The 18,439-nt window shown below is 39.5% G+C and overlaps 1 protein-coding gene across 1 annotated transcript in view; it reads left to right on the forward strand.

The window, feature by feature from the left end:
* The window catches only part of LOC113172631 (receptor tyrosine-protein kinase erbB-4-like), a 234,711-nt gene that overhangs the window by 200,198 nt on the left and 16,074 nt on the right, over positions 1–18,439 (forward strand). Inside the window, exon 21 of the mRNA XM_026375601.1 lies at positions 16,728–16,883. Within this exon, the coding sequence (XP_026231386.1) occupies positions 16,728–16,883 (156 nt within the window). The remainder of the gene's footprint in view (positions 1–16,727; positions 16,884–18,439) is intronic.

The raw sequence follows: 18,439 nt of genomic DNA on the forward strand, positions 1-18,439 counted from the left end.
GAGGTTCTCAGGCTGTAGTCCAACATTGTGTTAGTCAGATTACATTTCCCATCTGGCCAGGCAGTGTCTTGGGAGTTGCACGACTTAGCTAGGAAAAAATGGAGAACACATTTTGGACTAGCCTGCCACCTCCATTGAGAACAGATGAGCCTTTAATCCTGCAAAGAATTAACAGATTGTATCGTATACAGTATTGTATTTTAACTTCCTTTTTGGGAAACACAGTCATCAGAATTGACTTCTCAATACGAAATCACAAGCCTCGAGGCAGCAGACAGACAAATAGACACTGTATAGGATGTTGTCAGTCAAAAGAACACACCAGCCATCTACACATTGTTTCTCTTTCATGCCTTCTCTTTCACACTCTTTCACACTCTTTCACTCACACACACGTACCGCATCAACAACATCTGGCTGATTGGAGATGGATGTGGCCAGGTAGGGCGGTGAGGGAAATGGATGACTGCAGGCAGCCCACACAATGGATGAGACTGGCAGCTCAGGGAGACAGGTCTACTCTAATGAATGACTGCAAGACACACTCACCCGTAAATGAATACTCGTAGATTTCCAAATTGGCAAAGACAAACAAAGCATCCAGTCATAATGTGACTAAATGCATTTACACACACAAGTTGTGACATCATCCAACACACAGAGAGGTATGAAGGGGCACTTCCATTTAAGATTTTGTATGACATCAGAAGCACCATAAAATCTGATCTACCTTAAATAGTTAGCCAATTTAGAAGCACTTAGACTGATATAATGTGGTCAAATGTCTTGACTTTGGTTAGGATTCTAGCAGCAGCATTCAGCACCATATCTGAGATACGTTTCTCAATATGTCCATGTGTTTGTGAGTATTTGTGTGCATCATTATGTAGCCTAGAGGCAGTATAAGTGGGCTCTGTAAACAAGTCAATAGAAATGAGATTTAAAAAGGTGTAGTATGACAGCTGGCCAAGAGACAGGTTTAACTTCTTTGCACTTGTTGTAATTCTTATTGATTATTCTAAGTAGGCCTATGATAGTAAAGCTTGAGTTCATGTGTGACATTCAGACTGTTGTTTGCAGCTATTAGCAAGTCTTTCTTTGTGGTAAACTTTTTTTTTTTCTTCTGCAGTGCTGAGAAGCTTTTAGTTCATCAATACAGAATGCAGGCACTGGTGTCACTACAGCATTACAATCCGCCTGTAGTGTCACCACCGGGTTTTACTCGTAAAATGACCTGAATCAGCAACTACTTATCAAATAATGTACTTTTGGATTACCTTGGAGAAGAAGCAGTATCTAAAAAGAAATCTGAGACAATATAAGAAACATCAAATGATAAATTGCTTTGTAGATAGTGTTACTTTATTTTGCATTCTTTCTTTTTCTGTCATTGTTGCAGATTCATGATTGAAGATGATTGACATGTCTAATGGTTATAGTTTGGTCACTATTTACTGTTTTTCAAAGCCTGCCCCTGTATGCGACAGGGTGCTGTCACAACTGGGAATAGTTCAGCCCACCAGAAGACTTCCACATGCTGGCCAATCAAAACAAAGTGGGTTGGAGGGGAAAGTGGGGTAGTTAAAGACACAGGAGCTCAAATAAGCCTTGGGTTTAGGGGCCAGAGGATGTGTAGCATAAAAAGGCCCAATACATAAGTAGTGGCCCCTTTAATATTTGATATGTTGGAAATGTGGTTGGTTGATGTGAACGTATATTAATTTATTGTATACATCTATGTTTAAGTAGATAGTTTACAGCCATCTGACTTGGTGTATATGTGTGTGTGACAGACTGCGAGTGCTGACGCTGGTGGATAGCTTGTCATCTCTTGGCCATGTAGGCGGAAGGCCAATGCTGCGACAGCTTGGATCCACTTCGTTTTCAATTAGCCGCCTGCCATTATAGATGCTTACTCACCAGCCTCTTTGGAACTGACTCAGATTGTGTGTGACAATGAGAGAGCAAGTTTGTATGATCTGTCTAGATTCCCAGCAAGCTAGCTTTCTGATAAAGTGCCTAATTTTAGGATTGGATAACATTGTGACTGGCTGTCAGTCGCCATGTCACAATTCAAATTCCCTGCACTTCTGTGAACACAGATTCATAATTCATAAAGTAAAATACATGTCTATGCTTTTCCATTATGTTTCTGCAATAATGTTCACATTGATGAGGTATTTCTGATTTTTTTTAACTCACTGATAGTCGTTTTATACTGTTAATTTGTGCATGTAGACACAGGCATTTTAAATAGAAATGCATAATAATTACTTCAATTATAAGCCTGATTTCATTTCTATAAAAAATGTTGAGTATATGTCACAACCTACTTTTGAGGCTTCACATATGAACAAGTTTTACAGAGGAAAATCAGTTAAAATCTGAGGGAAAAACAGCAATCAAAGTCAAGTACAAATGTGCTATTAAAGCTTTTAATGATCTCAACCTCTTCATATTCCAGTTCACTGCAATTAGCAATAAAACTCTTTAACTGGTGTGGACTTACGATGTAGCTGCTTGAGCAGAGGTCAAGATTATATAGTTATGCATTCAGACCTCTACCTTGTGTTATTATTAGTGGTGTGTGACTCATGCAAAGGGCATTGAAATATACTCTTAGGCACTTCTATTTCCAGCCAGTTTTCATTTGTCTCTATTTCGTTTTATGATATTGGCACCAAGATGTGTAACAAGCAAACTGAATTTGTAAATCAGACAGAAGAAAACAAATTCTTCTGTGCCTCTGAGCTTTTCATGATAGTTTGGTACGATTTTATTAAATTCTTTTTATATATGTTTATTATGCTTTTACAGCATGTAGTGACTATATCAATAACAACATTATTTTTGGAAAACTAATTTTTATGAAATATAAAATACATTATAGTCTACACACACACACACATATACATGGATCCATAATGTGGATGCATGTGTAGTTTTACTAGTGGGTTACACATTTGGGAGTTAGATAATGTGGTAGGTGACATTGTCTAAACATATCAAAAACAGGTTGCTTTGCTACTGTGTTTAATGGTGTGACTGATTTATCCTAGAAGGGGAGTTAGTCATTCATGAGGAATGTATTTTACTAGTATACAAACAGAGTATTGGGAATTTATCCCTGCCACTTCATCAAGAAGGTTTATACATCTGCTGTTGTTTAATGTACATTACAATGGCTAATGTGCTATGATGATGAACAAAACCTACGCAATGATTTTGCCTCTAATTGTACACATCTGCTTATCTCGGAGGGACATTGAGTGCATAACAATGTGTCTTTTATTGGAATTGAATAGTGTGATATTAAAAGGCCATATTAATTATATTTCACTTTCCTTGCCCTTACTTACTTCTGCACCCGCGTTCCTGTGTACCCTGTTTGTACAGATCAATATCCACACACATTTAAAAAATAAATAAATAAAGCCGAAACAGTATATTTTGAAAGGTCACAGCGCTTTTCAATTTCTCACCAGATTTTCCTGAGGAATTGTCACAGCTCAAGGTGTTTTGTGTCATCAGTATCATCTGAGAAATGAAGCAAATTTAACAAAACTATAGAAAAACTGTGTGACTCATTTGTCCTGATTAGGGCACTGAGGTTGGCATTGTTAAGCTGTTATCATGGCTAAGACAGGATCCTCCCATTACAATGTGGCTTTTGTTGAAACTCACTGATGGGATGCAGGCATGTCTCATACTCCCTTCAAGCAAACCTGGACTGGTTGTAAAGCCCTTTCACACACACACACACACACACACACACACATACACACACACACTCTAGCTTCCACACACCTACTCAGCGACACATCTCAAAGCTCAGAAGAGAAAACCGTACAGTATTGATAGCAGCATCCAGTCCTCACCCTGTCCAAGGATTACCACATAATCACTCTCAGCCACAGACACACAGTGATAAGTACCTGCGTTCACGGCGAGACTGTGCGTCTGCAGGAAGGTTAGAATACACACCACACCTATACATATATAGACATGCATGCACACACTCACTCACCTCTTGGACTGATAAACAATCCTTTATGTATAATTTAATAGAACTACAGGGGACAAAGCAAACTCATAATGTGGGATTGGAAATGGAGAAAGTCCAGAAATGGACGAAGCAGTACTATGTTTTACTTATTAAATCTTTCTTTTACTATAGAGATCTCATAGCTTCTTTTTTGTTTTGTTTTTTAGGCTCAGCACCATGAGCAAACACAGCCTGTGTGGTTTGATCCCTGATACTCACATGTCAAAGTGTGCTTGAGCAATATACTGAAGCTTAAGGTGCTCTAGATGGTCAATCTAGCACCTCGCATTGGTTTTTTTGTGTGAGAGCGTGACAGCAATCATGAAATGCTTTGGCTTTATTTGGAGGCACTGAAAGGAGTTTCATTTGCAGTGTTCAAAGCACTGAAAAGTTCACAAGAAATCTCCATAAGCGTGCATACAGATGGGATGGCGAAATTTAAAAGCACTATATTGGTTAAGTTGTACTGGAAAGGTTAGTGCTTGACAGCAATGCAAGTATTTGTGGAGTGTTTGTAAATATGTTAAATTACACGAGCAAATGCTCAGATCTGAACGCTCCACATCACCCCATTCCAGGGAACTCCTGTTCAGTTGCTGAGCTTCCAGCCTTGCAAAAGATCAATCATAGATTACAGCTAATGTCTCCCATTATCACTCTGTGATTGCCCTGTTATTATCCCACTAATTATGATTAGCATCATTATTATCTTTTCTCTGTTATAGTTCATTACTCCAGACCTGAAAGATGATGGTATGATGGTCTAAGTGGCAGTTTTTCTATTTATTGATTGGTGGGAAGTTGCAAGCCCTGTTACATGATGTTTCCTGCGCTGACTGAAGCTGTCCGAGTGCTGACAAGGCTCCCAGGCCACGTCACTGACCACTTGTACTTAAAAGCAGTGAACTCACATTTCAGATAACAATAAGACTAGCTAGACGTTGGGATTTTTTTTTTTTACTGATATGATTGACTGAAATGTAAAGAAAATCTTTGAGATCTAGCAATTTTATGGTCAATTGGGAACGTTGCTTTGGTATGACCTCCAGATTGTGGCTATGCAATATCAAAATAAATATCAATTTAAGAGAAGTTTAGTAGTTTTTGTTTTTCTGCTCATCGGGGCTTGCAGAAAGTTATTTTACACCAAGGAAAATTGTCCATGCCTCCTTTTGTACAGCATTCGTTTATCCTTTATTGCAATGAACACCTTTTTCTTTTCAGACAAACACAGATTGGTGTAAAGATCTGTACCAACACACATTCACCTCAGCTAAACAGCAATCTTCTATCAAATGTGTTGTTTTCTAAAAAATCAATCAGCATGTTTTTATCTATTCAAAAACTTCTGTTCAGTTTGATACTGCTCACAAGTCTGTTCGCTTCATATTTGCAGAGGTTTCTCTTTGGCCAGATTTACATCAGCCTAACAACTGGTTAACCTGTTTCACTGCTATATGTTTTGTATTTACACTGGAGCTGCCATCTTGTCTAAGGCTTATTAAAACACGTCACTACAAACAGGCAATCCATGCATCTTTATTTTGAAGCAGGCCCCGCTGTTTACTCGAGCTGTGTCTGCGCTGTGCGTTTCAGCACACCCACCCCTTCGCAAACAACCTGAGGCGATCTCCACACACTTCCGGACTGGAAAGCAGTAACATACTGGGCTGCCTACACTAAAACACAAGCAGACGGATGGCTTACAAGATAGGGAGACTGTCCCATCTCTGTAAGGTGAAGGAATGAAAATAAACACATCCTCTAAATAGCTGATGTCTCTCACAGTCACCAACCTTAGTCAGCGACTGACTCATAACCTCTGTCGTTTGTTGGATGCCAGATGCACAAGCTGCACCAATGTGATTAAGGACAGAAAGAATGTAGCATTACGTTGCTGCTGGCAGAACATCATTTCTTTCCAGAAATGTCAAGTTTTCGGGTTTTCAAGTCAGGACAAATACAGTTAAGAATCGACTGACAGCCATGCATTTTACGAAATCATGCAAAGGCTCTGAAAGAGTTTCATAAGCCAAAAGGTCATACACTTCTCCACAGCCCATAAAGAAACAAATCTATAGGAAGATTTGTGGAAATCACACATAGTGGAGAGGGTGTACCCCCGTCTCTCACCCATTGGCAGCTGGGATAGGCTCCAGCACTCCTGTGACCCTTAAGAGGAAAAGCGGTTAGAGTAATGGATGGATGGATGTCAAGAGGGATTCATTGAAATGTGTTACAACAAGGGCAGGACTGCTGAGAAAAAAACTTTCAACTCGAGTTTTAAGGTGAACACGCTCTTTGTTTTCCTCTCCTTTCCATTTTCCTTTCTCATTCTACATTGTGAGTGTGGAATTAACCATCAGGATTAAGTGTGGTGCGATCCGAGCGAAAATAAATACAGAGGCGGCCGCGGTAATGTACAACTTCCACCAGCTTCCATTAGTTTCGTTAGATAGCTATCACATACGCAGACACACATTCCTCTACCTGCGACTTACTGACGAAGCGCTCCCTACAACTTCTCAAATGACGAACCAGGAAGCGATTCACAAACAGCTATACAGTAAATCAGTCCTGACTCACCGCTTTGCTTTACTGTGAGAAGAACAAAGTCATATTAAGCCTTAAAGGGCTGTATTTCTTCTACACCAGGTTTTGATAAAGTATTTCTTAAATCAATTAAACTATTCAAAAATCAACTGTGCTGTGGTTTTTGGTGCCCATGGCGACCTGCTAACAGGCAGTTTCAGGTTTGTTGTCCCTCTCTGCCACTATCTATAATGAATCTGAAATGCTCCCACGTGTTATTTTTCAGCTGTTTGATGTCTGTTCAACACCACACTCTGGTTTTCCCTCCATTCACATTAACAAAGAGCAGTGGCTACGGCTTCTAAGGAGATACCAGATACTGCCAGAACAGAGGGGCTGCTGCTTCTGTGGTTCTAAGAGATGAAATCACACGCCGCTGAAGTTTTTGTATGACAAGCACGAAAGCATAGCTCTATTCCTGAGCCACATATTAAAGCAGTATTAGCAACTCAAAGCTCAGTTTCTGTTCGGTAAATCGTAAAAGGAACCGAAGAAGATGAGACAGTGAGTGTGCTTTGCAGTATAGGGTTATAGTAAATTAAGAGCATGATTATAAATCAATAAAGAAAAGTGATGCTGATGACGAGAGAAGAAGACAAGAGAGAAGACATCCAGTGGGAGGCCTTACACTTACCCTGCCTCTGCTTCGTACCTCAAGTACAAGCAAATGATTCACTTGTGTTACATCAAACACAAAATAGTGTCTCTTGTTTGGAATATTCTGTTCCATGCATGCAAATCACAGATATTTCTATCAGTGTGCAAATATTTCATAACAACAAATCACCTAAGAAACCCATTTCAGAATTTTACCACCACAAACAAGCAAAAGAAATCAGTTTCAACCTTTTAACTTCATGTAACGCTAACATAACGTGCAGTAAAAAAAACATCAGCGTGTTGTTTGCTTGTTGCTGCGTTTAAATGCGTACATACTGTTTGATACTGTACACATACACATGCACACATGCACTGAACCCACAACAGAATAAGAATGTATGAAAGGGCTTTGACTTTCAGTCACCTTCTGACCTTTTTAAAAGAAAAACGTCAGTTTGCATTCAAATGAATCCACCCATATTCATTATAATATTCCGTCCAGCATGTTATCGTACAAACACTTCAGTGGCTATTTGGTTAGATCTCTGTTTTAATTACCCTCTGCTGTGATTTACTATTTGGGAAAATTACAGGCTACTGAAGAGGACACAAATTAAGTGGGTCTGTGCCAGAAACCCAATCATGTGGCTGCTGTTCTTTGGCTGCTGATAGAGACTGACTGGCAGTCAGCTTTAAGAATGACATCTTCTGATGTGTGCACTCATTGGCAAAGGGAGTAAGCAAAACAGTCAGACTGAAAAAGAGAAAGACCAAGACACAGAGGGTTAGCAGCAGATTACACCATGCCAAGTACATTAACATATCCATCTGGTGTCTCATTTTTCCTCTACTCACTCTCACCCCATTGGCCCCTGTTGCCCCCATCGCTGAGCTTGAGTGGGCCCTTCCAGGACAAGGTCATGTTGTTGGCGTATGTTGTGAATCTGCCACCTGATCCCAAAGGTGCCTGCGGGGACCTGGCGTACCAGCAAGCTGGCAGGGTGGCGGTAGTGACTCTAGTGCGGTAAACTGTCAGGAAACAAGGGTGGACTATGCAGTCTGGGTCACACATGCACACACAGACAGACACACACAATGTAACACCTTGACGTACATTACAGTGTTGTTACATGGCTTTTCTTTTGTCTCCTTCCAACTCGCCTTTCTGTTCGCCCGTGTCGCTTTTTATCACAGTAATAAAATTACCCAAATTTATAGCAACCCTTAATTTATGTGTGTGTGCATTGTTAACATGTATTCACAACCTGTGTGTGGTCCCTGCTGCAGGCGTTGGCAGGCTCTGCAGGCTCGTGTACATGTCCTTTGTGATGTCAGTGATGCCCAAGCGTGCAACACTGTGAAGTGTGACCCCTGTGATAAATAAAGTGACAGGCAAACACCCACGTGGCTTAACTAGAATGGTATACACCATTCAGGAAAAAAAAAAGCTAAATTAAATACTATAAAAGCAAGAATATAAAAAATAGGCGCAGAAAAATATGATTTTACAATCATAGAATCTATTAACCCCTTCAAACTTTATAGTTCAAGTGAGTTCAAACTATGTAGTGTTTTATCATTATAATAGAGAGCAAACAGCGAGCATTATCTAAAATTAAAATCATGTCAGGGGAAAAAAATAAAACTAAATGTTGACTCTAAGCAAAAAGTTTGTAAACTACAGTATATGCCTTAATGTATCACAGTGACCAGGGGGTATAGCAAAATTTCAATTTAAGGTAATGGTTACAATATGTCTAATATTGTTTTTGTCATTTTATTATTCCCATTATAAAAAAAACAAAACATATCATAGTGAGTAGGATTCTGTTGATGGCCAATGAATGACACCAGCTGTCAGCTGCTGTACGTCCTGCATGGTATGAAACCAAAAATGACATGAGGATTTTGGTCAAATGCATATTTCTTATGCAGATGATACTGTTGTATCAGTGCAAGCATACAAACACATTTTTAAAATAACAGGCAAGTAATTAAGTGAAATTGAAATTGGTAAAATTATCTGAAGTAATTTTGAATCTGTATATTTCACATAGACAGTTTGATGCCCCACACCCTGCCACTGAAAACGGAAACGTGTTCTTTGGTGTAATCTAAACTCCCCTGAAGCCGAACGTTAATATGTCTCAGGAGATGAAACGTTTATAGATCTGCTTGCTAACCTGCTCTGTTCAATGTATTCATATTACCACACTTAGTTGGCACAAAACTCTCTCTAAAATCGTCACGTCCACTTTGCAGTGGACCGTAACAGGCAATTAAAGGAATTATAATGAAATTCATTACGTGGAATTTCTCAAATATTGGAGTGTTTGAATGAAATTATTTGAACGAACATCAAGCATAAAAGCTACAGTATAGTTCACGTAAAATTCTCACCTGCAGCAGCTCAACACCAGCAGCCTTACACAAAGCATCTTCTCTATTTGCATTGTTGTCCCATTGTTGTTGTTGTTTTTTTTTTTTTTATCTGTCTCGCTGCCTGGGTATATTTCTCTCAGTCCCTCCTCCAGTGGGTGCTGAGGTCAAAGGATACCCTTCATACATTCATTCATAAGAGCCAGCTTGGTGAAATGCTTCAGAAATATCAGCTCTTTTAACTCTGCACTTTCTCTCAAGCGAAGGACTCTGGATGTTTTCCTCTTGTTTGTTGTCTCAGGTTTTATTCTGCTTCATTCAGACTACAGCACTAAGCATTAATTCTACAGTCGTCCGGGACAGTATGGATGAATCACTCTTTTTGATGCAGAGACATATTGTGAGCCTTTGTGGTGTGTTGACGATCACATCTCTCTTTCCATAGCGTGAAAAAATGCACTTATTTAAAACAGTATTTTGAAAGTTATGTTAAAACAAACTATTTCTGAACCATCTAGTCACATTCACGAGCTGATGCTGGAGCGTACTCTGACTTAATTATTCATTTGGAAGCAGCAGATATAAATTCTGTGACAGCAGGATTGTTAAACTTAAAAAAATCAACAGCCATGACCAAGTGAGGTCATCCCCTGTTCAGCTGCCACAGTTGCAGCAAAGAGAGGCTGAATCCCATTTAGAGTGATGGCTGCTTGACAGCTCTTCAACAACAACATAACTACCCTCCTTTTCTCCATAAGAACCACATCCCTCACATACAATATTCTTGTCATTCTGTATAGATTAGTTCTGTTATTCAATATTTTTAACTATTTGATGCCCTCTGCCATCAGTGATCACTGAACATCATGTTCTCTAATGTCACTAATAGAAAATTAACTCTTCCCTGAGGTCGAAGTGTTGCACTACACCTACAGTATACTGATAACAATCTGATATTTAACATTATAAAAATGAAATATTGAGTAAATAAAACACAGGTGATAATACTGTAGATAATACAAAGCCACTATTTGAGTGACATTGTGAGTGACATCACACAGTTGCCACTTTCCATGAAACAGACAAACGAAGAAGACACATATTATTTTCTTCTTTGTTGAGCTTTAAGCTTTTAATTTATCCTTTTTTCTCTACATGTACAAACTCATCATTATTATTGTTGCAGTGTTCCAGTTCTGACTGCGTCAGAGAATTAATAAAATCAATCTTGGCCAAGATGCCATGCCTTTCAGTTGGCATTTGAATAGTTTCTCTAACCCCTTTTATTAATGCAGTGATAGCAGTGACAGAGGATCGTCTCGGCACACGTTTGTGTGTGTGTGCATGTGTGTGTGTGTGCGCGTGTCAAATGTTGTGTTCTCTGCTTTTAACAGTACAACATATTTGCATACAGATTTTCTAGGTCTGCAAAGAGCTCACAACACAGCGCTGTGCCATTAATTGGCAAAACAAGAAAAATAATTCCTTTTCAGAATTGGTGCAGGTCAAAAGTAATAATAGTAAAAATTGTCTTTCTCGCAATCATTTTTTATTTTGTCAGAGGAGAAAAACTATTTGACTAGAGAATCAAATAGAAGACAGACAGCCATTATGCATTCAACATAACGTGCAACACAAGGGTGAGGGTAAGGGTGACTGATGGCCACATTCAAGGTTGCGCACATTTTGTAAGTATCCAATTTGTTTGTCTTTTCCTGTTGTTATCTGATTATCAATTAAAAGTCATAATTGCATGTTGTGTCAGTTTAATTACATACACAAGCGTGGTGTTCATATAGGGTAGGGATCTCTCTTATCAGATGGGAAAACCCCCCTCTCCGTTGTATGTTAGTGGAATCTACATTAAGCATTCATCAGAAAGAATAAATGTATCTGGACAAGGTTTCCCCTCGCACAGTGCTAGCACAGCCTTTGCAAAGACAAATTGTTCATATTCAAGCTGCCCCCTAATGTCATTTTCTAAATTCATTCTGACATGGGAGCTCAAAATGAAATGAAAGCCTGCTGCTTTCATCATTATTGTGTTATCATTCCCCCCTTTTTTCCCTCAGTTTCTCCTCCACATTGGTGTGATTCGTTTCACCTCATTCCTTAAACAGTGATTCACCTTCCCCCGTGCCCACTGGGATCTTTTTATATCTATACCATACATTAAACATGTACTACAGCAAGTAGATGCAGCAATGGTATCACAAGGCTGCACTGTTATTCACAATAAGATAAAACTAAATAGACAGTCACCAAACGTCCTGTGCCCTCCAGACATACTGGCACTTCTGCTAAAAGAGAAACGGCTCAGAAGAGCCTTGCCCCTTTGCTGTCGAGTGATCAGAATAAAATTACTCTCATTCACAGGAGTGAGAATCATTTTATTAATTGCATATCTCACAATATATTTAATTAATTACATATCTCTCAAGTCTATAATTAATTACATATCTGACAGCATATACTGTAAGTGAAACTCTAATCAAAGTAAATTTCACTGTGATTGGTGAAGCTTCCAGTCTTCTATGCTGTTATTATAGTATTGACTATTGCTTAGAGTCCAGATTTTATTGCAGGCATGATAAGAGGAGCACTACTTGCATATTTTCTATTAGTGTGCAAATAGTGGGCTTGACATTCACCTTGTAAGTTCTGATTATATGTAACAAATGGCCATTTACCTCAAGCAGAAAGGCCCATAACTAAAGAAAACAAGTAACATGGTACAACGTAAGTGCTTCAGGGAGTTATTATTGTGAAATTACAATTAAAGTTCAATGAGAAAAAAAACAACGTACCAAAAAGGAAAGTCTCATTAGACAGGATGATAAAACAAGCAACCACAAAGCTGGTTAATTGTAGTAAAGTTAATAGCTGCACTATGTTATATATTTAGATGAAAGTCGGATACCTTACTGTCAGTTGCTGGTAAAATAATGTCATGATACTTCACACACCTGACCAAAGAGCTGTGTTTGAAATGTTTCAGTTTGATAATAACCACAGGGTAACATATAAAAAAAAAAATAGCACACCATGACAAATTATTGTGGCATTCAATAAGACACAATAATTAAGTCCTATTGTATCACAATAGGCACAAATCCACAACCAGAGAAGGCACTCTAAGGAAGTAAATCACCCAACACACACTCACCACAGAAAGAAAAGAGGTTTAGAGAACTTCTGTAGGATGTTGAGTCTCATTGTACGTGTTTCCTCGTGAATAGCACTGCATCAGGATGAATCACTAGACTTGTATGTGTGTGTGTGTGTGTGTGCTGACAGCCTCCTCTGTGTGCGACTGTGTGTCTGTCTTGTCAGAGTAAACAGTGCTGGGAAGTGCCACTTGGTGAAAAATGGATGACACCTCTCTTCACTCTCTTCCTATTGATTTAATCTTCAACCCTTTGCAACTTGCTGCCAAATATGTCTTCACAAAACCCATCTGAGAACAATTCCATCCACTAAGATCTGGTTTCTTTTGTTTGTTTGTTTGTTTGTTTGTTTCCATGACTCTGTGAAATAAGCATAAATAACCATGACGGGAGGTCAGAATATTTTCTGGTAGGGCAGTAATTCTCTTGACTGGTGAGAAGACACTGAACCACCCTGCACACAGACCTGCGGCACTGCTTACGTCCTGTTTAGCTCTCTCTCGCTCTCTCTCTCTTCTACTATGAATGAGAATTTTTTTCACCACTTTTTATGCTGAAGAACAACTTACAGTTTTGACTTTTACACTAAGTCTGCAAGCAGAAATCAGTAACCTTTGCGACCACTGCAATGAGAAAAGATGAACGAGAAAGGCAATGGAGTAGTTTACATGCAAGCCTTTTTTATAATTAATTGCAAAACTGCAAAAAATGTCTGGCTTATGCCAAAAACAGTAGTATTTTCCTAAAATTCTTTGTGATTCACACTCCAAATTTTTCCCTTGGTGTTCTTTACATGTAAAATATCCACGGGCATGTATAGGGCATAGGCCTGATCCCCACTGATTGAAAAGCAGCCCTCGTCTGGTGCTGCAATCATAACAAAGTCTGTCTGAAGCCCCTGGATTTTCTCTGGTGACAGGTTTACCTGAAATGAAGCTTCCACAACTGGCATCTCCCTGGGTGTCGTATCCAGGTTTGCCGCAATTACAAACCTCTGTCAGTAAGTTGTTCTCATCATGTCCACTTGGGAGGGCAGTGAATAAGAGCAGCCAAGTAGAAAACGAAAATAAAAGTTTGTTCCTAACTCACTACCCACAATGCACACTTCCATCACCTTCCCACACTCAATCTCATTGTGCTGGCAAATTAGAATTCACGGATTGCCAGGCCATCCATTTTCCCTCCACTGCTTAATTGTCTCAAAAATTGAAGAGATTACTGGGTACAATTTATGTACAAATAGGAATCTGTCAGAAACCTGGCACTGTATAGCTTGACACACACACACAGACACATAGATTTGATGGTTTTGGGAGCTGTAGGCAACGGCCAGCATGTGATACCTCAAATTGTATCTTCCGAGTTGCTCTGTGCTCTGTGTACATGACTCTGAGCAAGAGCTTGACACGGTTGGGTCATAGTGCATCACAAATAGCTCCAACTTGTGCTGTTTATGCCAGTGACATCACTTTTTCTTGAATTTATTATTAGAATATTTGTATATGGGTGTCTCATCCCGCAGATCAACCATTTAGAGCAGTAATTCAAAACCCTCATCTTCTGGTTTTTATGCACCAGTGACCTTTGCCGTTCTCAAATGCTGTCACTCAAGTGGTTTGTTTTGATCTTGGAGCCGCCGGCTGTGCAGTTTCGGCTGACGCAGTCGCGTTGGATCCTCCCACTGTCTGACTGTCAGCATACTCTTTTGGGTCCTTTTTGTTGGGGTGGTTAAAAAGGTTTGTTGTGTTACCATTCAACTTGTGTACCTTACCTTTGCGAGAATTGCAAATAATGATTTTTTGTGCCACATTGATTTTGTAAGTCACAAATTTTCACATTGTCAGCAGGCATTCATAAATGCATTTGCAAATAGCACTAAAGTGTCAGCGCAGGCTAACCTGCTCACTGCCGTTTCTTGGGTGCATGAACACTGCCATGCAGGAAGCACACCAAGAAATAAATGGCAGCTTGCCTGGTTCAAGGACTGAACCATCCTTGGGTAGAAATCTGTTTCCTGTAGAGATGTGTTTCCCCTCACATTAACTCGTGTTTCTCGTAGCAACCCCTAGGTGGTTAGGGTTAGGACAAGGTTAGGCTTCAGGTTAATTTAAAAGAAGACATGCATTGATGGGAGAACAGACCTGCAACGCAGCACCAGTAAAGGTCGCACTGCTGGCTGATGTTCATTTGTTGTGTGCATATGAATGCTGCTGTATAGCAAGCACAGCGGGAAACAAATGGCAGCACTCCCTGTGCTAGCACGTGTGCCGGCGCATGAAACGGTGCTCACAAATACTGAGCACCATTTGCAACACCGTTTATACATGCCTGCTGGCGATATAAAATGAGATTAAAACAGGTATAAAACACCAAATGGTGGGGAAAAGGAGATGAATCGTGACCTCTTTAGCATGCCATAAAAAGGGACATTTGTACAGGTGAGATAACACACTGGGTATGTGCACTGTGACAATCACTTTGTTTCATTTAAGTCGTGTGGAAGTCAAATAAAAACAGTTTTCTCTCTGTACTTTCTTTGCCTTTTTGAAATTCCCTACCTGTTCGTTATGGGTGGTTTACTACCTGTTTCTATTTCCCCTCACAACGCACGCACACACACACTCACGCACATACATATGCAGGTGTATCTCCATGTGAGCTGCATGTCTGAAGGTAAGCCAGAGTTTGTGTGCACATGTGCAGGTGTGTGCTGCATTCACATGTTCTCTCCTGGGAGGGAGCCAAAAGAGGCACTGTGATTATAGCCTTACCAGTGTAATCTTACCTCTTAGACTGCTGCCACTCAACCTCACATCTCCCAGCCCCTCCTCCTTTCATTTCAGCCGATTCCAGCTAAATCCAATTTGTTATGGTTTCAAATAAGGGCTCGTATTTCTGTCTTCTTGCCACTTCAGACAAAGTGGCTTCTGTTCTGTCCAATTTGAAATAGTTTTGTTCCCCATCTTGCATTTTCCACAGGTCCACTCTTGCGGCGATGCACACTGGGCAGTGAAGAGTGTCACTGCGTAGCACAGGATGCAGACACGGAAAGCTTTTCACAGCTACACATAGATCAGTTTCTTTATTTTGTTTTGTCTTTTGTAGACCGAGGACAATATTAACAAATTATGTCAGACTGAACTTCCCTATGTGCTATGGAGTTATGCAAAACCCGCTCACTTGATTTGTTGTATCTGGTAAATACAGTCTGTGTTCATTTCTTACATGGCTCGAATTTGACGTTGAATGTCAATACAGATAGATTGTCATAGATTGATTTGTTGGTTCTATACTTTTCTCTTATTAAATGTGATCATTTTAGTGTGTTTTTTTGCATTTTTTTGCATTCCCAAAGATTGATAAAATCTTCTTACTGACAAGAGAATATATTAATCTTATTCAACTATGGGTGTTTTGAAATATCTTAGAGTGACAGAGAAAAATAAAAATTTCTTGTGCTAGTGCAGATTATTATTAATTAATGTAGAGACATGGAGGACGAAGAGAGGGTGGCTTTTTTAATTGTTCAGTAAATGTTTTGAATAAAATGTGTTACTCCAGCATTCATCGCTCCCATGGGTCCTGTTTTTTAATTGAAAACCTGCCTCTGGGTTACGGATGCTGATGTTACTGCCTCACCAACCATTCGGCAATAACAGGGACTTTTCCACAGTGTCGTTGTTGGTTAATGGGAATTATAGCCATAAAAAGAACTATGTGGTGGTAATGATTATGATGCAAATAATTATAAAATTTCTAACGGGGTCTTGATGGTGGTGGTGGTGGTGATGATGATGATGAAGACAGATGGTGATGTCAAACAGCAGTCAGATTTGCATGCGTGCAGTTGTGCAGGTTAGCAAGGACACTGGTGCCTGCAGGTTTGTTCATAATGATCTCAATAGAAAATAATTTCTGCGTATGTGTGTTTGTGTGTGTTGCAGGGGATGATGTATCTAGAGGAGCGCAGGCTGGTCCACAGGGATCTGGCGGCTCGAAATGTCCTGGTCAAATCTCCGAACCACATCAAGATCACAGACTTTGGCCTGGCTCGACTGCTGGACGTTAATGAGAAGGAATACAACGCAGACGGAGGAAAAGTAAACCATGGAATCACTATAATGACACAATTAAATTGTCTCCAATTGAGGTTTTTAAGGTTCAAATTTAAAGTATAAAGAATCAATGAACCCCTGTAAGAGTCATAAATATTTCAAGTGACAAAGTGTATTTTATTATTTTGATATACTTTAAAAGATTAAAGGAACAGTCTAACATTTAAGGGAAATGTAAAACACGTTTGCTCTTTGCCAAAAAAATAGATGAGATGATCGATACCATTCTGACACTTGATGGTTAAAACAGTGTAGCAGCTGGTTTCTAACTATTTATTGTTTAGGAATAAATGGACAGGAAAATTGCAATCAGTGAAAGGATCTTTGTTTTTAAGGACAGCTCCAGTATTCTTCCTGTACAAAGAAACAAATCTGTCACAGTATAAAATGGGGATTTTGACCCACGGAGATAAAAATTTTAGGATAAATCATTTGTGAAGGTTTTTCCTCATTTCCTTTCAAAAATGCTCTGTCAGGATCAAGTTCGGCCTTGTGGAGTTACTGTATGTTTATTCCACATGCAGTTAATGGCCTGAGTGCATATGCTATTCCTATGTTGCTCAACAATGTTGCTACAAACCTTTTGAGAGAGCTCTTTTCCTATAGCCATCGTAAGATGTTTCTTGCATCACAGCTTGCTAACAAATGAAACACTGCTTATATGAGAGTAAGTAATAATACCCACGTGCACTAACCCAGCTGAGTCTTAGCAGCACATGCAGGAGAGCTTATCAATGGACACCTGGTTTAGTGCTCACACTGTGTGTTCAACACTTAATTGCTGCCATTCCAATTTAATGCACGTAATGTTTTTATTGATTGGAAAATGATGCTTTTCTCTTTGGATGTGCTGCCTTATAATGTTAATAACAATGCCTGGTTTTAATTTCACATGAATAGTTGCGCTGGAATATTTACTTCCCCTGCTGAATAATAATATTGAATCATTACTTTGGACCATACCATTGACATGTTGTTGAAGACAACAATAGGCATTAGCATAAATTAGGGTTTTATATCCTCAGGGAGGAACTTAGCTCATTACAAAGGACAGTTTTAGTGCAGTCAGTGAGATACTATTCTGCTCTATTGGACCGTTTTATTTACTTTTGGGGAATGGAGATCTCAATACCCTATAAACGTAGTAAACAAATACTTCCTTTGGGCTCACCGTACATGGGCTTCTGGCCTCTTCTAATCTTTCTTCATCCTTTTTCTCTTGTATTTTTGTATTCAAACCCTCTCTTTTTAAGAATGCTTTTTTTCACCCCCCTCCCCCCTTTCCACTTTGTCAGTATATCCATCATGGTTTGTGTAAACACTGAGCATTGTGGAATTATCCCCTCAGCTAAGTGAAAGACAAACACACTCTAACCTTCCACACCGCCCTCCTCTCATCCTCCATCCATTGTAATCATAATGCTGGCCTTCTAATCTAATCCCTGCATTATGCTGGATCCCGCGACTGCCCCGTCACTTACCCGATGTTGTACGAATATATATTCTTTCATCAAACCTTCTTTAGCTTTATTCTGTCGTAC

This window comes from Anabas testudineus, chromosome 21 (assembly GCF_900324465.2).
Source record: "Anabas testudineus chromosome 21, fAnaTes1.2, whole genome shotgun sequence".
In the NCBI taxonomy this organism is placed as follows: Eukaryota; Metazoa; Chordata; class Actinopteri; order Anabantiformes; family Anabantidae; genus Anabas; species Anabas testudineus.